At 53.3% G+C, this 20,849-nt stretch overlaps 8 protein-coding genes across 8 annotated transcripts; 3 read left to right on the top strand and 5 right to left on the bottom strand.

Moving 5' to 3' along the window:
• Window positions 1–1,241: 1,241 nt before the first annotated feature.
• On the top strand, window positions 1,242–5,837 carry ATEG_06929 (ubiquitin-binding TORC1 subunit KOG1; the record flags this gene model as incomplete). The annotated part of the gene is made up of 5 exons (XM_001209615.1): window positions 1,242–1,703; window positions 1,764–4,810; window positions 4,862–5,195; window positions 5,253–5,590; window positions 5,648–5,837. 5 exons carry the CDS (start codon window positions 1,242–1,244, stop codon window positions 5,835–5,837), a joined length of 4,371 nt encoding a protein of 1,456 aa, XP_001209615.1.
• A 338-nt stretch (window positions 5,838–6,175) lies between these two features.
• On the bottom strand, window positions 6,176–6,940 carry ATEG_06930 (putative flavoprotein; the record flags this gene model as incomplete). Its single annotated transcript, XM_001209616.1, has 1 exon — window positions 6,176–6,940. The coding sequence occupies one exon, from the start codon at window positions 6,938–6,940 to the stop codon at window positions 6,176–6,178; it is 765 nt and encodes a 254-aa protein (XP_001209616.1).
• Window positions 6,941–7,457: 517 nt separating this feature from the next.
• On the bottom strand, window positions 7,458–9,261 carry ATEG_06931 (uncharacterized protein; the record flags this gene model as incomplete). The annotated part of the gene is made up of 3 exons (XM_001209617.1): window positions 7,458–7,492; window positions 7,737–7,848; window positions 7,888–9,261. 3 exons carry the CDS (start codon window positions 9,259–9,261, stop codon window positions 7,458–7,460), a joined length of 1,521 nt encoding a protein of 506 aa, XP_001209617.1.
• A 1,008-nt stretch (window positions 9,262–10,269) lies between these two features.
• Window positions 10,270–11,352, bottom strand: ATEG_06932 (uncharacterized protein; the record flags this gene model as incomplete). Its single annotated transcript, XM_001209618.1, has 2 exons — window positions 10,270–11,077; window positions 11,297–11,352. The coding sequence occupies 2 exons, from the start codon at window positions 11,350–11,352 to the stop codon at window positions 10,270–10,272; spliced, it is 864 nt and encodes a 287-aa protein (XP_001209618.1).
• A 1,468-nt stretch (window positions 11,353–12,820) lies between these two features.
• ATEG_06933 (PA and RING finger domain protein) lies at window positions 12,821–15,381 on the top strand (the record flags this gene model as incomplete). The annotated part of the gene is made up of 2 exons (XM_001209619.1): window positions 12,821–14,976; window positions 15,027–15,381. The coding sequence occupies 2 exons, from the start codon at window positions 12,821–12,823 to the stop codon at window positions 15,379–15,381; spliced, it is 2,511 nt and encodes an 836-aa protein (XP_001209619.1).
• Window positions 15,382–15,709: 328 nt separating this feature from the next.
• Window positions 15,710–16,644, top strand: ATEG_06934 (EI24 domain-containing protein; the record flags this gene model as incomplete). Its single annotated transcript, XM_001209620.1, has 2 exons — window positions 15,710–16,464; window positions 16,527–16,644. The coding sequence occupies 2 exons, from the start codon at window positions 15,710–15,712 to the stop codon at window positions 16,642–16,644; spliced, it is 873 nt and encodes a 290-aa protein (XP_001209620.1).
• An 858-nt stretch (window positions 16,645–17,502) lies between these two features.
• On the bottom strand, window positions 17,503–18,367 carry ATEG_06935 (uncharacterized protein; the record flags this gene model as incomplete). Its single annotated transcript, XM_001209621.1, has 2 exons — window positions 17,503–17,686; window positions 17,781–18,367. 2 exons carry the CDS (start codon window positions 18,365–18,367, stop codon window positions 17,503–17,505), a joined length of 771 nt encoding a protein of 256 aa, XP_001209621.1.
• A 798-nt stretch (window positions 18,368–19,165) lies between these two features.
• On the bottom strand, window positions 19,166–19,516 carry ATEG_06936 (uncharacterized protein; the record flags this gene model as incomplete). Its single annotated transcript, XM_001209622.1, has 1 exon — window positions 19,166–19,516. One exon carries the CDS (start codon window positions 19,514–19,516, stop codon window positions 19,166–19,168), a length of 351 nt encoding a protein of 116 aa, XP_001209622.1.
• Between the last annotated feature and the right edge of the window lie 1,333 nt (window positions 19,517–20,849).

The raw sequence follows: 20,849 nt of genomic DNA on the forward strand, positions 1-20,849 counted from the left end.
GGGTGGTTGGGTGGAGGGTCTTGTACTCCGTAGGTACCTAATCGCCCAGCCACAAGGAGCCCATCAGCGCTGGGCCATTGCCTGTAGGGATGGAACTCTCCCTGCTTTCCGCCATGACACAGGATGTCATCGATGTTCTGCCTTCTTATTTACTTCTCGTTTCTGTTACTCCTCCCTATCTTAACACGAGCAAGTGGATATACCGAGGAATCTCCTCGCCGGTTTGAGACTAAGACTAACCATTGTGATCACCTGAAGAATAGAACTGATTAATCAAATGCAATTGAGTTAATGTACGGAGTACAGCATATGTTACCTGCGCAAGAATAAGAGAACTAGTAATCTGTTTGCACCTATTAAGAAGCAATCTTAAAATACCATAAGCTGTCCAGTCTCTTTTCTTTCTCACAGTTATTTGGATATACCTAATTTGTTGGTCACGGTGAGAAACTTATCACTATCTGTATAAAGAGCGAGAGACAAGAAGATATCCTTACTTCCCAGTAACTAGACAGCCTCTATCCATGTCTGAGACATTCCTTAATGAATGTAAAAAGTAGAACTTCTTCCATTACTGGTTTCCTCAGGTAGAAATATACACCACCCGCCCACTAACAGGATGATTTCTAGCGCAAAATGACGTGATAAAAAGTGGAGGAGATTAGGTTTAGAGACTAGGCGCTCTTATCCACCCCTGTTAACATGGAATCAGAAGAATAATTAGGTATGGACGGCATAAGAGTGCAGTCCCTAATTAGGCAGAGTGAATGCCGTCACAGGCGGGTGCGGGCCTACAGATTATCCGGTCCACTGAATGCCAAGACATCACGCCCGAAGCTCATGACGACCTCAGCATTCAACCCCGACATTCACTCCGAGACCCTGGAGCTGTGAATTTGGAGAAAGGTGCTCGTTACCTTATTGTCAGGTGAAGGAGAGATCTCTCCCTGACTCTTGGCTCTTTTGGAAACAAGCACTCGCCCCCCTTGTGCGGCTGCCTTGGTTCTCTTGCTGCAGAACCTCCAGATTGGGTATGATAGTCAGCTCTCAGCGTGCGCAGTGAGATGATACTTGACCAGGTGAGCGCATTTCACATATTAATTTGCGCTGCAGAGATATGATGGTCCCTCTAACCATGATGGATTACATCCGCTTCTCGCGATAGATCTCTTACCCTTTCTAATCCAGGTGCTCGGAAGTGGCGCTTATTTGACCCGGAAGAACATCATGAGCGACGCGCAATGAAGAATCCTAATTCGACCATGGATCCAAATAATACATCCAAGCCTCAAGCGTCAAGTCTGACGGCTGAACCTCGAAAGAACCCCACCAAAACCGTCCGGGTTGCCTTTGGCCCCGACCTGGAAACTTATATCCCTCCGCGCGACAAGTCCCCCGCACCGACTCCCGGACACCACCGGTCGTTCACTACCGTCGAACGAACACAACCTCCCGTCACGACCCCAGAGAGACCGACCAGCTCAGCTGGGGAGAATCCAACTGTCGCAGAATCTCGAGTCACTTCGGATAGAGCGTCGGACAGTGCTCGGCCCACTGCCGCCTTGAAACGGGCCAAGAGCGACTATGGACCAAGAGTGGGATTCGACAAGTCGGCTGCTGGCGAAGAAGATGAGGATATCGCAATGAGACATGGATGGCAAGAGGAGTATACCTCGAGCGAATACCTGAAGATCCTACATTCGGTAAGCAGTGGCCCACGTCCCCTGGAGGCCTCATCATTTTTCTTGGTCTCATTCGCCTAGAATTTCTATATGTATTTCACCGAGAAACGACATGAAACCAACGGTATCCCCCGAGATCCTATTGGAAGCTGGCCAAGTCAAGACTGGCGGATGAGGGACCGGTTGAAAACGGTCTCGGCAGCCCTTGCGATCTGCTTGAACATCGGCGTTGACCCCCCGGATGTCGTCAAGACAAACCCCACTGCGAAGCTCGAATGTTGGGTTGACCCCACGTCAACCACTGGTGGCGGACAGACCAAGATAATGGAGCAGATCGGGAAGAAACTACAAGAGCAGTACGAGACCCTTAGCTTAAGGACGAGGTACAAGCAATATCTGGATCCGTCGGTGGACGAAACGAAGAAGTTCTGCATATCCCTGCGACGTAACGCCAAAGACGAAAGAGTGCTCTTCCATTACAACGGTCACGGTGTCCCTCTCCCGACTCAGTCTGGTGAAATCTGGGTGTTCAACAAGAATTACACCCAGTATATTCCCGTGTCGCTTTATGACCTTCAGTCCTGGCTCGCCGGGCCGAGTCTTTTCGTCTTCGATGTTTCCAATGCAGGGAACATCGTCCAAAACTTCCACACCTTTGTTGAGAAGCACGAGAAAGAGAACATGGAAGCTCAAAAACGAGACCCCAATGCTATTGTCCAAAATTATGGCGATTGTATAATACTCGCAGCTTGCCAGAAGACTGAGGCGCTTCCGACCAACCCTGACCTCCCTGCGGATCTCTTCACCTGCTGTCTGACTACTCCGATCGAGATTGCGCTCCGCTTTTTCATCCTCCAGAACCCTCTTCAAAGCACAGTGTCCATCGATGATTTCCGGGTTCCAGGACGCTTACAGGACCGCCGAAGCCCGCTCGGAGAGCTGAACTGGATCTTCACTGCCATCACAGATACAATCGCATGGAATACTCTACCGCGGGCATTATTCAAGAAACTTTTCCGCCAGGATCTGATGGTTGCGGCTCTATTCAGAAATTTCTTGCTCAGCGAACGGATAATGCGCACATATAAGTGCCACCCGATCTCGTCCCCGGCGTTACCAGAAACGCATCATCATCCGTTGTGGAAAAGCTGGGATTTGGCTGTCGAGATGGTCCTCGCCCAACTCCCTGCGCTTATCGACCATGAGGAGGGTCGCAGGCAATATGAGTACCAACACTCCACATTTTTCGCCGAACAACTCACGGCGTTCGAAGTCTACCTCTCGTCCGGTCCCACGGAAAAGAACCCCCCCGATCAACTACCAATTGTTCTCCAGGTTCTTCTAAGCCAAGCCCATCGATTGCGAGCTCTGATTTTGCTCAGTAAATTCCTGGACCTAGGACCTTGGGCTGTGCACTTAGCTCTCAGCATTGGAATCTTTCCTTATGTTGTCAAACTTCTTCAGTCTGCAGCCCAGGAATTGAAGCCTGTGATGGTATTCATTTGGGCACGGATTATGGCCGTTGATCATACTGTTCAGAACGACCTTTTGAAAGACAACGGCATTCACTACTTCATTTCGATCCTCAATCCTTCTTCGCCAATTCCAGTGGGCAATGCTAGTGAACATCGGGCTATGTGTGCCTTCATTGTCTCGATTTTCTGCAAGAACTACCCCCAAGGTCAAAATGTGTGCCTCTCTGGGGAGCTTGTCGAGTCATGCCTGGTGCATTTAACGGACGTTGAGAATCCCTTGTTACGTCAGTGGTCGTGTCTCTGTATCAGCATGCTTTGGCGCGATTTCCCCGAAGCAAAATGGATGGCAATTCGTTGCGCTGCACCTGCACGCCTCTGCGAGCTCAACTTTGATCCTGTTCCAGAAGTTCGAGCTGCAATGCTGCATGCAGTGACCACATTCCTGGGGATCCCTGATTTGACGGATCAGGTGGCCCAAATCGAAGAGTCGTTGGCCATGGCTGTGCTGCCGATGTCTGCAGATGGCAGTGTACTTGTGAGAAAGGAGCTGTTGGTCTTCTTCTCGGTTTTCGTGAAGCGCTACCAGAATAAATTCCTTGTTGCGGCGTTCGATGAGTTCCAGGAGGAGAAGCGAAACCTCCTTGTCAGGGCGGAGCAAGGAGGTTCTCGAGGCCTCACACTGGAAGATATGCCAAATGGCTCGGCTAATGGCCACCAGAAGCCACGGGCGTTGTCCCGCAACACTACTTTTGGTGCTATTTGGAAGCAGCTACTCATTTTCTCTGTTGATCCCCACCCTGATATTGCCCAGGATGCCTGCACGATTGTCGACTACATCCATCTGGCCCTGCTGCAATCCCCTATGGCCTCGCTGACTGAAAAGATTCGAAGTGAAATCATAGAGCTCACAAATCGGGTATCACCCAAGCTGCAGGTCCGAGAAAGACCGGAATCTCGAAAGACTACAGCACCTCCTACGCCTCCATCACTTCCTCCTCCCAAACAGGAAGGCTACCTGTCTTTAAGCCTGAAACGAACCGCAAGCGTTGCTGCCTCCCTCAAGAACCTTGCTTTTGGCGGCCCGTCTCCTGCAGAGTCACAGCAACCCTCACCACCGGCGACATCGCCGAAACAGCGCGTGCCCATGACCCCACGAGGCCGAGCCCCCCCCGAATGGACCCGTCCCCCGGAAGTCAACGACCAGGTCGCACCGGCGACAGCGTACCATCAGGCCCCAACACCCACATCCCGTGGGTTCGTGCCTAGGGACCCATCCACACCCCCGTCCCTTCCCCTGACCAGTCGGTTCCTCGATTGGTCCACAGAGGTAATCCCAGAATTTCTCCATCTGATCTGCCAGGAGTTCAACGACAAGTATGGACGTTTTCTTACGCATCTTCAGTATTTCCGTGAACCCCAGATGAAGCCCAATGAGCCCGACGAACCCGGTAGCGCCGACTATAACGAGCGCCTTTGGAGACGAAGCCGTAACGAAAAGATCATTGCTGAGACCCAACCCCTGAAGGGGAAAGCCGGAAGCAACCGATGGGATCATTCCATGACGCTCCTTTCTAACAATAGTCAACCACTGAGGATGTGTTTCCACCAGTTCGAGGATCACATTGCTGTGGCTGATGATAAGGACACCATTGCGTAAGTATTGGTAGGTAGTGGCGAGTTTATTCCTTGCTGACACCGGAGTAGGATCTGGGACTGGCAAAGCCACAAGTGCCTCAATCGCTTTTCGAACCGGAACCCCCCGGGTTCTAAGATAAATGAAGTCCGGTACATTAATGAAGACGATCAAGCGCTTTTGATGACAGGTTCTTCCGACGGCATCCTGAAGGTGTTCCGGAACTACGAGTCTGCAAAGGATGTCGAAATTGTGACCGCCTTCAGGGCTCTCCCAGAGCTCATTCCCAGCAATCGGAATGCCGGTCTCATCCTTGACTGGCAACAGGGCCAAGGCAAGGCGCTTGTTGCAGGCGATGTGAAGGTTATCCGTGTGTGGAACGCCGCCACAGAGGTCTGCACGAATGTAGGTCTTCTCTTCCGTTATACCCGTCGAACAATCTCTTAACACTGTGTTTTTTAGGATATCCCCGCTCGGTCAGGTTCGTGTATCACATCTTTGACCTCTGACCAAGTGGCTGGAAACATCTTCGTTGCTGGATTTGGGGACGGAGCTGTCCGTGTGTTCGATCAGCGTCTCAAGCCCACCACAGCCATGGTCAAAGTTTGGCGCGAGCATAAGCAGTGGATCACCAACGTCCACATGCAGCGAGGAGGGTTGAGGGAGCTGGTGTCTGGAAGTCGAAACGGGGAGATCAAACTATGGGATCTCCGATTGTCCGATCCAATTTCGACTATCTACGCCACCAAAGACACCCTCCGCACCCTGAGCGTGCATGAACATGCCCCTGTCTTCATGGTGTAAGTCTGGAACTCGTCGAGGAGTTTCCGCCGATGCAACTGACCCTCCTTCTCTAGTGGCACCAACCGGCATGAAGTCAAGACCTTCAATGTGGACGGGACCTACCTGTCGACATTTGAGCCGTACTCGAGCTTCTTGCACCATAACCGGTCTTCGCCCATCGCGAGCACCGCTTTCCACCCGCACCGCACACTATTTGCCTGCGCAGCTCTTAACGATAATCACATCAACCTAGTGTCTTGCTAATCAGCGTGGCCGCCATCAGTAATAAAGGTTTGTCTGTCCTAGACTACTCTTCCTGGGTGAAGTGATTCTTCCACAGAATGTTGTATCAACATACACGGCGCTGGGAGTTTCTTGGATTTGAGGGTGTTTTCCTTTACGACGCATCGACTTCCGGCGTAGGATGGCCAGCTGCAGTGGTTGGAACCTGGCGCTGCGGCTTTCTGTTGATCATGCTTTGCTTTGTTTGCCTTTCTCTTCTTGTGTTTATTTGGACTGTGATTGATGGCTTGTATATGGATGGACATACACTGGGTCGTCAGCCCTATAATACAGATGCTTCCACTATCTCCGAGTCACCGTCAAGACATAGATAACCGCAACCTCCGCTCCACAACGGCAACAATATCCACCCACTCCATCATCGCCCCTCCCCCAACATCCCCACAAGCCAGGTTCTTCTCAATCGGCCTCAGCACCTCAAACCACCCCCCCGTCCCCTCATCCTTCACGCCCCACTCCTCCTCCAGCACGCGAATCTGCTGCCCCGTAACAGGATGCACCCACATGGCCGTATTCATCGCCGGCGCAACCACAATCCTGGCATCCTTCTTCCCATCAATGAGGCCCGTCGTGTCCCACGCGCGCACCACACTCGTCAACAGGTTATCCGCGAACCCGTGCACGATTTTGGCGAGCGAGTTGGCGCTCAACGGCGCAATGAGGAGCAGATGCGCCCACCGCCGCAGCGCAATATGCAGGATCTCGCTGCCGCGCGTCCACGGCTCGGCCCATTCGTCTTCGTCGACGTAGATCCCCTCCACGCCTGGGAGGGAGCGGATGTAGTCTGCTGCTGAGGGCGTTGCGGTGGCGGTGTTCGTCGATTGGGAGCCGGGTGGGTGTTCCGGGGGAGGGAGGAAGCGGGCGGCGCTTTTCGTTAGGATGACGCGGATGGAGAGATTGGCGTGTTTAGAGAGCGAGGTGATTATGTGTGGGAGCTTGATTGTGGCTACGGAGCCGGTGGCCGCGAGGAGGAGGTGCGTTTTGCCGTCATGGAGGCTTGCGGCCACTTCGGCGGCCGGGGATTGCGGGGGGGTAGGATGGGTATCGTCACGGTTTGTGGCCATGTCGCGGGTGGGGATGTGGTGTGAGTAGAAGAGGAGGTTGTGTAGAGGGACAGGTGACAGGCGGTTACGTGGCGGAAGGAAATTCCATACTAGTTGAGTCAGGAGCGTGTTGAGTAGTATCTGCTGCAATATTTCTCGTGCTCGTTATCGAAAGCGATAAGACAATCGAACGTCATCGGGAGAAAGTTCGTCCCTTCCGAACTATACCCTCCATCTCAGGAGATTCAGTCATTTGATGAAGGATACTCGAACAGGCTTTCATTGTGAGAGTTATCTAAAGCTATTATCTGGTAGAAAACTAATCATACATGAGGTCGGTTTCCACATCATCCTGTATGGAAGGGTGTCGTGGAATTAGAAGACGATCCTCTTCAGCCACGTCGAATGTCTCCAAGTCCTCACACATTCGGTACACCTTTCGACATCATCGAATAACTTCATGCTGTCCCGCCTTCCTGAAAACCTCCAATTGAAACTGGGCGGTCTTCACTGGAAAGCATTCGCTCGGGAGAAAGTCTCAACTGATTGGTGGATGGGTCTTGATCGAAATAGCTACGTCGTCCACCCAGGTTAGGCTCGCAATAGCGGGACTTCACGCGGCCGAAATTTGCGAAGCATCCATCTTGCTTCGTGAAGTCATGAGAGTCCGGAGAGCAGTAGGAATGCAAGTTGATAACGACGTTGCCTAGAAGGAGGGACATTTGCTTAGCAGTAGCACTATCGGGAAAAGCGCCATTCCCATTGAATCTATCAATCCTCTGGGCATAGTTCTCGGCAATATCTGCGACTTGCTGACGAAGCTGTTGGTTGCCTCTGTTGTCGTTCGAAAACCAGGACGTTGCATCATCAATCCTCTCCTGCACTTGAATGGGGTTTCGTCCAAGGTAGGAGGGTCCCATGGGTGTATTCTGTACCACAGGGTCAGGGATTCCTGGAGGAGGCCTCACAGTTTTGCTCAGCTTAGACTCATGCGCCTTCTTTGCCATCTTCTCTTTGATCGCTTCATACAGATAGCCATGTTGGGAGAATGAGACACGGGCTTCTTTCGAGGCGGTGGCAGGCGTGTGGTCTTCGGTTTCTAGATTGTCCCAGGAAGCACCAGAAGAGCTGTGCTTGACTTCGTTGTCGGTGCCGGCATATTTTCCCCGAGAAGCCATTTCCTCCGTAATGCTCTCTGCAGAGCTGTACTCTGACAGAGAGGTTTTCGTTTGCTGGGATAAGCTCTGTGCTTCCATTTGGCTTGCGTTAGGATGGGAGTTCTGAACGATAGCCCTGAGGTAAGCAGTAACTTCGTCTTTAACGCTTCTCCTTCTAATCTCTTCAGGGCTTGGACTCTCAGTGTGCTCGGCACGTCGTGCACTATGTTTGCCATGGGGGTACTTCTGGTCTGAAATCGTAACAGGGGATGAACCAGGTGTAGAAGGCTGGTCACCAGCGTGCATAATATCTAGATCAGAGGAATGCTCGTGAAGGACATCATAGTGCGATGACAAGTACGTCATTCTCGTCATCTTGCGTTCAACGTGCGGTTCAGCCGACAAGGTTTGCATGTTGGCAGCGACATCACGAATATCGGGATGATTGTGGCTAGAACGCTGAGCGTAGAGTGATTCGTAAGGAGATTGGTTTTCTGGACGATCAAAGGACTCTCTGTAAATGCTGAACGACGATTCTGCCAAAATATTGTTCAAACGAGAGTTTGCGGGCGACGCGGACAGTAATCTTTGGTAGGACCTGGCTGCAGGCCAAGTCCCAAATTCGTTGTGAGAATTCGTATTTTTGACGAATGGACTGCTTGAAACTGCATCATATGGACCAGAAGCTGAATAAGTGAAGGGCGAGTCGTAGCCGCAGGAATAGCTCAAGGGGTTTCTATGTGGATGAATATCTCCACGATTGTACCATGTGTCCGAATCTTGTTCGTTGGAAGGCTCGAAAGCTTCGCTCTGCGTTTCTGAGTAGAAGCGGGAAGGCATCAGAACGTCTTCTTTATATCTGTCCAACCTGCACTCCTTACTATTTGCGTGATGAATCTTGGAGAGCCGAGAGAGAGATTTGGTTTCGCTCGCGTCGCGTGAATCCGTAATGCTGGATGTACCCTTTGTATCATCGTCATCGTGGCTCTCAATATGCGACCGCTTCGAGGACTTTTCAGTTCGTAGGCGTGAACTTGCTCTGGCACAGAGCTGACTAAGGGAGATGGGTTGGGAAGACGCGAGATGTTCGAAGCTGTCTAGCTCGTGGGACTCGTCCTGGACGGCGAATCTGGATGTCCTAGTCGGAGTAGAAGGAGAGTTCAACGATAGTCTTTGAGTAGCCATTGTGGATAGACTTCGACGCGCTTTGATGGGGACGTTGGGCGAGAAGAGATGGTTAGAGCGTGTCTTGCTTCCTTCTTGAAACGACCCAGTATAGCTAACAGATCGGTGGGAGCTTGAAAGAGTTCTTGCAGGAATAGGAGATTGTAAGAGGGGAGATGAGTCGAAAGTGTCTAGTTCAGCGAGATTAGAGATGGTGGAAAGAGAACGAATGCTGGGGTCTCGTTTAGATGGCGTAGAAATGGGTGACTGAAGCTGGGGTGGACTGGAGGACTAAAGCACACCAGAGTGAGCAAAATGTTTCAGTGAAGCAAACCACGAGGGAGGGATCCAACCGGTGGCATGTTCTGTTCCTCGGAGCTTTCCTCGGGCCATGCTCCTGGTAGTGTTGGTTTCCTGGATTCGACATGATGGAGCAAGCTTTCGACCCCCATAGGAGCTCGACCCGGGATCATGCTCTCGATTGTCGCCGCCGCTTTTTTCTTACGCGATCGCTGTCCTGGAATTGGGTCATTTAGCAGGAGACCTAGGCTTGAGAATATCCCAATTAGTCAACAGAAGAAGACTCACGACGACGGTGCTTTTTGGGCTTCACTTCGTCTAACATAATCGAAGACATGTCGGCAGCTTCTGGTACCTGGTGACGATCGGTTGACGAGAGTTGGGTCATTTTTCATCAATTGGAGATGGACATGTAGGGGGAAGATGAGGGTTGAGTGTCGGCTGGTAGGCTTTTGATGCAAAACAAGTACCTGCCTTCTACAGGCTTTCAACTCGGGAAAGCGCCAAACAGCTGACGAAAGGGACTCAATATGCAAACATTTCACCAAAAAGGGATAAGATTATTGAAATATGAGCGAGCATAACATTTCAATGAGACACAAAGAGAGACAAAAGCTGGTATGTGAACCTTTCTTAGCCAGCAATCTGGAAGCTCCGCAGTATACACTAACTTTTTCCCTCCAAAAAAGGAAGATCCCACCTCTTTCAGATGGAAAAGCCCACGGCCGTTCACCACTGGTTTCGCTGGGAATATCCGGTCTCCGACTCCATGCGCGAACCGCCCATCTTGTTTGCAGAGTCATATCCGTAGGATCCCCCAGTCTGCTGACCAGTTCCACGGCCACTGTAGCTGCTACCGCCTGTAGCATTGCCGCCTCCAAAGCTCTGAGAGCCATAAGAATCAGTACCCGAGCCATATTCATTGGATCTCGATCCATAGCCACCGGTGGTGCTCGAGCCATAGTTGCCAGAACCCGACTGGGTCCCATAACCACTGGTAGATCCACTCCCATAGCCCCCAGTTGTGCTCGAGCCGTAGTTGCCAGATCCAGGTTTAGATCCATACTCGTTCGACCCGTAGCCAGTGGTAGAGGTTCCTCCATAGTTACCAGTGGTGCCCGAGCCATAGTTATCAGCGCTAGTCCGGCCATGACTACCCGAGTCATAGCCGCCAGAGGTCCGCGAGCCGTAGGAGTCGGAGCCATAGGTTCCGGAGCTAGATTTGCCGTAGTCGCTCGATCCATATCCGCTAGAGCCCTTGGATCCGTAGGTGCTAGAACCGTAGTTGCCCGATCTAGGTTTGTTGTAGTCGCTCGATCCGTAGCCACCAGACGTCTGAGAAGGGTAGTTGTCCGAGCTTGATCTACCGTAGTCGCCCGATGACTTAGACCCGTGTTTGCCAGAGCTGTGTCCGGTAGAAGTCTTGGAGCCGTAACTATCGGATCCGTAGCTACCGGAGGTCTTCGAACCGTAGTTGTCAGAGTCGTATGTGCCCGCAGTCTTGCCATACTCGCTCGAGCCGTAGTCCGACGAAGACCTTGTTCCATACGAATCAGAGCCATGCTTGTTGGAGCTGGATCCGTAGCTGTCCGAGCCTGGGATGTGTTACTATTGAAGGGTATATGGTCTAGTAGAGGGCAGAGCATACCGGAATGCTTTGAATCCGAGTGATGGCCAGTCACGGCATCCTTGACCTTATTGATAATGTTAGGCATGATTGAGTCTGATCCTAATAGTATGTGACGACAGAAAGTACTCAATTGACTTGCAGGTATGTTCTAGAAACACGGAACGACAGTACAGGAGACACATCTTTTATAAGGATACCTCCCAGGAAGCAACCTACCTCTCCGGGTTCTCTTACGCCATCAAACAGGATCCCCGAAGAGGCCTGAGGGGAAGAAGGGTGAAGGGCTGGTTCACTCAAGGTTCCATGACGTTTCCGGAGGATAAGTCGATTGATGGAGGCATCTCATAAGGAGAGATAGATCCGGATCACGTCACGAGTCCGAACGGGGTAAGCTTGATACCGGAGCCATGGATGACGGTGGAGAGGAGCTCCAGATGCACCAGCCACAGCGGCGACCGCCACAGAAACCCCGCCGTGAGATCAATGGAGGCAGAACTGGTCAGCCATAGACGATTGGTGACTGGTGTCAAACGATGGGCTCGCATGGAGCTCCATGTCCGGAGAAGGTAGAGTCCGATCTGACCAGGAAGAACGGGCGTTGTGACGAGTCCATCGTCACTTGGCTGAGAACCCACAGGAAGCATCAGTTCGGCATTTCCTTCCAACTAGTGATTCTGTTCTATCAAGTCTTTGGTGAATGCTCATAAGTGAACCCAGTGGACTATTGAAACCTGCAGAAATCGGTCATAACTAGGGAAAACACAAGTACGCGCGTGGTCGGAATTGGCTCTCCATCCTACATATGCATGCCGAATGCATTGCACTGGGTCCAAAGTAAGGTACTTGGATACATGACCGGACGCAGGACCAGACGAAGAATGGATATTCAGGGAGGGTGTCTATCTATGGTGAGAAGACGTCGATCTGCGCGAGTTTTTCGGCTTCGTTCAAACAGAGGCAAACAGAAGAACGGGATGTGGAGATGCGATGACAACATGATCTGCGGGGACGGGTTCACGTCGGATAGAGGGAGGCATGTACGGAGTATGTGGTTCGGAAAATAATGACAATGAATCGCGAGAAAATGGACGAGGTTAGATCTCAAGTAGACGTGCCTGTAGATAGTGTGGACTACATACCTAGGTATAATATTTGATCGGACTATTATTAGTCTAGTAGTATTTAGGCAGACGTTTAACTCGATGTAGGGAGGTCAATTGGGTTAGTGGGCAATCCCGTGACTCCGAGGCTGTGCGTCTTGCGTGTTGCGTGGACAAGAACAACCGAACGACATCATCCTCCCTCCCTCCATCCATCCTTCCACCTCTCCGGCTGTCACTCACTCCCCCTGATTCTCCCTTCGTCGCGTCCGGGTGTCAATCTCCCTCCATAATCCTTTTAATTCTCTCCCCAGTTCTTGTTCGTGTTTGGGTTCCCCTCTGTGGTTGGCGTTGAGGATTCTCCATGACTGTCCACCCTGTGGTTGTCGTCTGATGACCCTTTGATTGGTCCTCTCAATCAGTCATCAACAACCTACCAAGAAACTCGTCCATCTTCCCTTCGTCATTCCCCCCCAAGTTCCCCCCTCTCTCCAACTGTTATTGTCGTCTTATTGTCGCCCTGGGTTTGCACAGTGGCCAAAAGTAAAAGATGCGACCGCCGCGTTTGCTTCTCCTTGTCTTCTGCTTCATCTTCTTTCCTATCTTCCTCACCTTCTTTTCCGCTCTGACATCATCTCCGCGTGTGACTACCCCCAGTACGTTCGCTGGTCGAGCCACGGGTTTTCATGCGCTGTTCTCCTTTAATATCCCTTCGTCTCTATTCCCTCCCTCCGCGGTCATCAGTCTCACCGATGATAATTCCACCTTCTTTCTAGCCAGACCTGCCGCGTTTGGCCCCCTCCTGCCGGATAACGGTCTCAGTGGCCAACTATGGGTCGGGAGTGGTTTCGGCGATCGAACCGCCGCGGGAGCTGAAGGGGAGCTAGGCTGTTCAGATATTCCGGGCTGGGGCGAAGGTGATTCTCATCGACAGGTCGATAAGACAAGTCCCGCGGATAACGCCGGGGGAAGATCGGGGACCGGGGTCGGGATCGAGTCGACTGGATCGCAACCCCACCGGGACTCTCCACTAGATTCTGGACTTCACCACAGTACTACAGATGCTACATCCCCGTGGTCCAACGATGGCACCGATGATCACCTGCACCATCCTCTCCCAGAATCGGAAGTGGCCGACCCAAGTGCTGCGGAGCAGCATACCGAACCTTTCCTGAACAAGCAAACCGCCCATGCAGATATACAGTCCCTCCAGGAAAGCGCCGAGATTAATGGAAAAGTCGTCTTGTTGAGTCGCGGTGGCTGTGGCTTCCTCGAGAAGGTCAAATGGGCTCAGCGGCGTGGAGGTATTGCTCTGATTGTTGGTGATGATACCCGGGGTGGAAGTCTGGTCACAATGTATGCCCGAGGCGACACCTCTAATGTCACTATCCCCGCGTTATTTACGTCACATACTACGGCGCAACTGCTATCATCCCTTGTTCCTGCACAGGACGAGGATATCATTGCGGATGAAAGCCCTGCGGCAAAGCTATCCACCCATGGCGCCAAACAACGAGTCGAGTCGACGACCACTACAACGGCTGTCTCGTCTCCAACATCGACCCGCTCCGCCGCCACAGGCACCCCCTCTGCCTCTGCGCAACACAAGGAGGGTTTATTCCGCGGCGTCTTGTCATTGCTTGGCGTGAACAGTCACCGCACAGGACACATCTCACAGGACAGCCAGCGTCCACCTACCAGTGGAAATATCGACTGGATCCTCATGGATCCCTGGGATGACCCCGAGGCGTCCAGCAAAGGCCGAGCGAAAGACAGTGCTACAGACGTTCGGCAGACTGGGGATGGGGATGGGTTCGTTATCGGAGTGCAAGACTGGCGGGATCCAGACCTAGTGGCCCCGATGAGCAGCTCCATCGCAGCACCGACCAGTGTCTCCCAGACGGACGGGTCACACTCTACACACGGTCCACTGAAAGGTGGCAGTATCACTCCCGGAAGTGGCGAATACCGTACTATTGAAAAGCCCAGTGCCAACAAGGAAGCCAATGTCAAGACAGTGGCTAGTCAAGACGCCGAAGCGGATAAGAAAGAATCTGTGCAGAGTGGCAGCTGGTTTGCCAAACACTTCGGATGGGTAAAGGAAAGTGAACCAGAGCCCAGTCTTTCCTCGCGCGACTATTCGGAAGCGAGGAAATTGCAGAATGACTCGGCGCAAAAGCGTCAAGGGGCGAAGGTATTGGAGCATGAAGGGTTATGGGTTACGTTGACCCCAACGAGCATGTCCACGAGCCCCTTTTTCGACACGCTTCTCGTCCTTGTGGTCAGCCCGTTGTTAACCTTGACCGTTGTTTATGTGCTTCTGTTGCTTCGGTCTCGTATCCGCCGCCGGCGGTGGCGAGCTCCTAAATCCCTTGTTGACCGTCTCCCGGTCAGAACATACCACACGATCAGCACGCCCTCATCGTCGAGCTCCATCCGATCAGTCAGCCCTGGTCCGGTTTCCCCGACATCTCCGCTATTGGGCTACTCGGCACTCCCTGGCTATCGGTCGCGATCTCAGAAAGAATCTACCATTGATAGCCCAAAGAGCCCGTCCAAAAAGGAAAAGTCGGGCTCGTCTACGCTGTGGCGGCGCAAGTACACCGGGCGGCAGGTGGAATGTGTTGTGTGCCTGGAAGAGTACGTGGATGGACAAAGCCGGGTGATGAGCTTGCCCTGTGGGCATGAGTTCCATGCCGAGTGCATGTAAGTGTTGGAGATTTTTTACACGGAATATTGGATACTAACGGATACAGCACCCCTTGGCTGACTACCAGACGTCGCACATGCCCGATCTGCAAAGGAGATGTGGTCCGGTCGCTGGCTCAAAACAGGGCTGTTGAGACGGCGTCCGAATCTACCGAGTCAACAACCCACAGTGATCACGATTCAGGATCACATAACGCCTCTGCCCCTGTCCCGATCGCTGGTCTGAGTGAGGATGAGATGTCAGACCCTGAGCGACAAACTGGGCCAGCAGATGGACTTCTTAGCGGACAATCTTCCTCGGCTCCACAACCCGGCTGGAGGAACTTTGCTGCGCTGAGCTTTTCGGCCCTGAGCGGCGATACAATCTGGCATCAGGGTCGGACTGACAGCGACCACAGATGATGTTTGGGACTCGTCTATATCCTCTCCCGTTTAGGGTCTCTTTCGTTTCTTTCTTTTGTACTGCATTAGCGAGTTGAGGTTGTGCACGGCTGGCGTTGGGGTATGTATAGGATTGGAGGCAGTATATCAATACCTTGCTGCTTGATTAAACCGGACTTAATCTCATTTTCACATTCGTAGGCGTAGAACTAAGTAGTGTCACGGTGTTGGATCCATATCGATATGCTGACGTCATAGGAACTATACTCCAGACGGCTAGTGCAGATAAGAACCCAACCGTCCGGACAGAGCTCCATCACGTTTCCTTCATTTCGACCATCTCCCAACCATGACCGACAGAATCAAAGAAGCAGTCCTTGCAGAGGCAAAAGCCGCGCAGGACGTCGCCCACGATGTCGCCCGCTCCGGCGCCTACCTCTACCCATTCAAGGTACCACCCACCTCCCTACCCCCATCCACAACCCAACGACAAGCTAATAACGGAGCCAAGGGCCTCATCTACTTTGCAACCCACAAATCCCTCTGGCGCCCGTTCCTCTCGCGCGCCAGCCAAACCATCACCCTCGGCCTCGGCGTCACAACGGGCATGTTCTTCTTCACCTACGTCCCGCAGATGACCCTGATGCTCTTCACGAGCGGGCCCCTGCTGGCCCCCTTCTCGGCCGCCCTGCTCGTCCTCAGCGAAAGCTCCACCATCACCACCTTCCTCTCGCGCTCGTTCGTCCTCGGCGACGCCCTGACGGATACCTTTGACGGCACGCTGGTGTCCTGCGGGTGCGAGACGCTCGTCGCGCAGGGGCGCCACGTCGCCGCCGCCGGCGGAGGGGAAGGAGGCGGTGATGCGATCGCGCGGCTGGGGAAGATGGTGCGCAAGCCGTTGGCGCGGCTGCGGCCGCGGGCGCTGCTGCGGTCGCTGCTGCTGCTGCCGGTGAATTTTGTGCCCGTCGTCGGCACGCTGGTGTATGTGTTTGTGCAGGGCCGGCGGTTTGGGCCCGTGGCGCATGAGCGGTATTTTCAGTTGAAGGGGTGGGGGGAGAAGAAGAGGGAGGAGTGGCTGCGGAGGTTTCAGGGGGCGTATACTGGGTATGTTGCCAGACCCCGTTTCCTACTTGTTGGGTTATGGTGGCGTCGTGCTGACTGCGCAGGCTGGGAATGGCGTCGTTCCTGCTGGAGATGGTGCCGTTTGCTTCGTTGGTGTTTGCGTTTACGAATACGGTTGGGGCGGCGCTGTGGGCGGCGGATTTGGAGAAGGCGGTGCAGTGAAAGACTCAAGTATATGTCTGTACGACGAGGCTTATGTAGCAACAAAAGTATGAAGAATGAACGGCTTCATAACACAATACACTGAAGGTATATATACATATCTACAGCCGATACGGGCATCATGCAGATGACTGGTTCCCGGATACCTCTCCTGGCACGCAGGCCCAACTGCAGCCGAACCTCCGGAAAGGCAAGGGCCGAAGGCTCTCGCCAGACGGCCGGGGCCCCTTCAGCCCGTTCTCGTACGTAGCGCAGTCCCACCACTCGATCCATTCCGTCCGCGCAATCACAAACGCCCGGTGGCACACCGAGCAGTGTCGGCCGCCCCCGCTGCGTACCTCGCGCGCCTGTTGGAGAAGCCGCACCATCAGGGCGGGGAGATCGGCAATGTCGGCATCGGAAATCATATCGAAGAACGGAGACCGGCTAAAAGCAAGGAGAGAGACCTCGCGGAGTGACGGGACCCGTGTGTCGGACCCGTTCGACTCGTTCGTGCGCATGCCGCCCATAAGAGTGGGCTCGCCGACAGGGACGCCCTCCATGTTGAAGCGGCGCACCGGCCCCGTCGCAACGTGGATCGGAGCCCAGGCTTCCTCCGGCGCGGGGCCTTCATACTCGCTCATTTTCAATGCGTCCGATAGTGACTGCGGAGCCGTGTCGAGCGGGAAATGCCATTGCGCGATGTCCGCGTCCTCGATCTGCATCAGGGGGTTTGGGCGAACGGTCAGCTGCTTCAAATCGCCTTTCTTGATCAGCCATAACAGCTCCCAGGGGAGGTACTGCAGGCGATTGACCGACAGGTTGACCTCCTGCAGCATAGTCAACTGCCTGATCGCCGGTGGAATGTTCGTCAGCTTGTTATTCCGCAAGCTCAATACTCTGAGAGACTTCAACTCGAATAGTTCGCCCGAGATCGTGGTCAGCGAGTTTCCAGCTAGAAAGAGTCGCAGGAACGGCTGCAGAGAGCTGTAGACATCCTCCGTCACCGGAGGCTCCCTCACGGCCGGCAGCTTCGTGAGATGCTGCAGCGGTCTCAGGAGGCCTGGCGGGAGGACCCTCAGGTTACCATTGCTGTAACGTAGTCAGACACCATCATCTCAGAACACACAAGCCATAACATGATCGACACCACATACCTCAAATCAACACTATCCTCCCCTCGCTCCAGACACTCATTCACCACCGCACGAGCAAGCTCATATTCCCTAGGCTCCTCCACCTTCCGGAACCCTACCCGTTGAGAGGGTTCCCGCTGGCCCGGCATCTCCGACGAGTTTTCCACATTTCTCCCGCGCGCCGACAGGGCACTCGGCCGCTGCGCCGGCACCAGGAGATCCTCGCCCCAGTTGGACGCTTCGGAAGAAAGCAGCGGCGAATCTGCGCCCGACTCATCACTTCCCATCCACACACCACTATCGACCAGACGCTTGTCTTTGAAATCGGCCCTCTTGCGCTTCGGGTCCTTGACCATCTCGCCCCACCAGGTGCCGCGATAGCGGCGTTTGCGGTTGCCAGACGACACGGGCGCGTTGTAGTTCTCCAGGCCGGAGGCGGGGACGTCATCGCTGGAGAAAAGCGCTGGGTCGCTGGAGGGTTGGCTGGAGCGGTCATCGAAGCGGGAGAGGCGGTAGTTCTTTCGCAGCGACGAGGGAGCTCGGGGAGTTTTGGTTGGGGAGCGATGGCGGACGCGCGGGGGCGGTGGGAGCGGAATTTCGCTGTCCATTGTGGCGGTGGTATGCGGGTTCTCGGGGGATGGATGTTACGCGAACTGACCAGCACGCGCCCGGTTACGGGGTTGAACGTGGGAGATGCTTGACAGACGCGTGGGAGATGCAGACAGGAGAATGAGTTGTGGGGGTAACAGACGGGGGGGTAGGATGATATGTCCTGGGCGATTCTCAGTAGAGGGGATCACATCACCAGGAGTGGACCGGAAGCATGACGTCCGAAAGAATGGAGATCAGCTCAGTCGGAGTACAGAAGCGTTGAAGGAGAGTCTACGGAGTAACGTGATTTTGGTGGAGCGATGTTGATTGCTTGCCCGATTAGGCGAGCACGCGTCCTCCACGCGGCGGTGGCCAATCAGCGGGCCGTCGCAGGGTCTGAAGAAAAGAAGTGGTCGATGCGCCATGATCGACTGACTTGATCTACTAGTCCCTACTTAAGTATATCTACATAAAGAATAGGATAGAAATATGGAAATATTGGGTGTATTCAAAAAGTTCGAAAGCGTGTATCGCGGTTCAATGAACCTCTATACACATCGCTATCGCTGTCGTATACAACGGCTCGCCGTGTCACTCATTCAGAACGTCGTAAAGGGGTATATAAACAGGCGTATGAATCATAACACCTAGCCTCCGCCGTCGTATCATCACCGAACGTCCGGATCATCGAGCGGAGGACAAGAAGTAAATATAGAACATAAGGGGTAAGACAAAATAAATATGGTGCAAGTATAGAAGAGAATCGAATCATCACCAATCCAACTTCGACCAAATCCTGTTCCACTCCCGACTCTTTACAGGTAGTTCAAGAACAGGGCAAAAGAGCCAGCAGCAAGAACCACAGGCAGCTGGACATCACCGATGCGCATGGCCGCACCGGTGGTCGGAGTAGCGGAAGCCGCGGCCGAAGAGGTCGAACTGGCAGCAACAGAAGAGCTGGAGGCGGCGCTGCTCGAGGGAATGGCAGAGCTCGTGGGGGTGACGACAGCGGACGAAGACGGAGTGCCAGTGGCGGACACGGTATTCACGCGGATCACAGTCCGGGTGATGGTGTGAGTATTCGTCGATGTGAGGGTCTGCTCCTCAGCGGCGACAAGCTGGATGGCAGCCAGGCAGAGGGCGGACGCAACAGCAGTGAACTTCATGGTTTTGCGGTTTCGGTAGTTTCGAGAAAGTTTGGTAGGTAGATTGGTTTATACTGCACGACTTCGGCAGTCGAAGGTATCTGCAAGAGGAAGCGAAGAAGGCGCGGAGTACCGGTGTAGCCGTGAAGCTGAGTGTATGCGACGTAGATCGAAAGAGTGGAAGACCAGTACGCGAAAGAGTGAGCGTTATCCGGGCCGGATGGAGATAAAGAGCGTGAGGTGGAGGGAGCGTCAGAGAGTGAACAGAACAGAAAGGGACCCAAATGGGGCGGACCGGGCAAGGGTGGGACTAAATAAATAGTAGTGAGGGAGGGAATGAGGGCAAGAACCCCTACTCCTACCAAATGCCAGAGAGAAACACGATTTCTTTGTGCCTGGTGGCGCCCCCGGACTGCCGGGATCGACTGGTCATTGGGCCGGTGGTAAGGGGCTCCATCCGCATCTCATTTTAATCAAACCCCCGTCACGCCCAGTAACGAGGCCCAGCGCTTCCTGGAGGATCGTTAGTGCGTCTAGGGAGACAGACCAAGAGCAGATGATCTTACTGAATTACTCAATGGAAGGAATTATTATTGAAGAAAGATATTATTATTATTATTATCATTATTATTGAAGAACAGACCAGCACCTGCATGAGTTGTACGGTGGAGTGCCAGCACAACAAACACATCCATGGATGGAGGGACCCGGATCGGCCAATTAATGGGGATCTGACTTTGGTTCCTGAACCGGTTCCCTGGTCCACTTCATCATCCATTATCAATAGGATTATTATCTCATTTCCCATCTTATGATGATCATTATTATTATTATGGGTGTTTTGTGTCTTACTCTAATCCCATCTGAATCATCATTCTCAAGCACAGTATGGAGAAATTTCGGCATGTCCTCACAACGGCGCTTGTTGACACGCTCGTGTCTCTCAAATGTTTCACTTCCAGAGACCCTTGGCCCCCTAGGATCCCCCGAATACCCCGACCAGGATCATCCCAGGATGACAGAATTTTCCCTGCATTTAGACTCCAGCTACGATCAGAATTTTCTCGTTTAGGCGGTCATCCCCAGTCGGGGAGTCATTGCCGAGCACACGTCCAATGATCTCGACCGTTGTCCGAGTTGGATCGAGGAAATGAGCCCAAGGCCACTAGAAAATCAGTCGGCGGACCGTATTGTTCTGGCCATCCGACGAACACGATCGTCTCTGCAACTGCTGCACCCGGTAAGTGCGTTCGGATCGGGCTCGCATCATTACACCGTTCCAGTAGTGGGACATCGTCTCACCGGTCTTAAGCCCGGACAGGCAGTGATATTCCTTCAGAATCGCCACTATAAT

The sequence above is a fragment of the Aspergillus terreus genome, genomic scaffold, assembly GCF_000149615.1.
Source record: "Aspergillus terreus NIH2624 scaffold_10 genomic scaffold, whole genome shotgun sequence".
Taxonomy (NCBI): domain Eukaryota; kingdom Fungi; phylum Ascomycota; class Eurotiomycetes; order Eurotiales; family Aspergillaceae; genus Aspergillus; species Aspergillus terreus.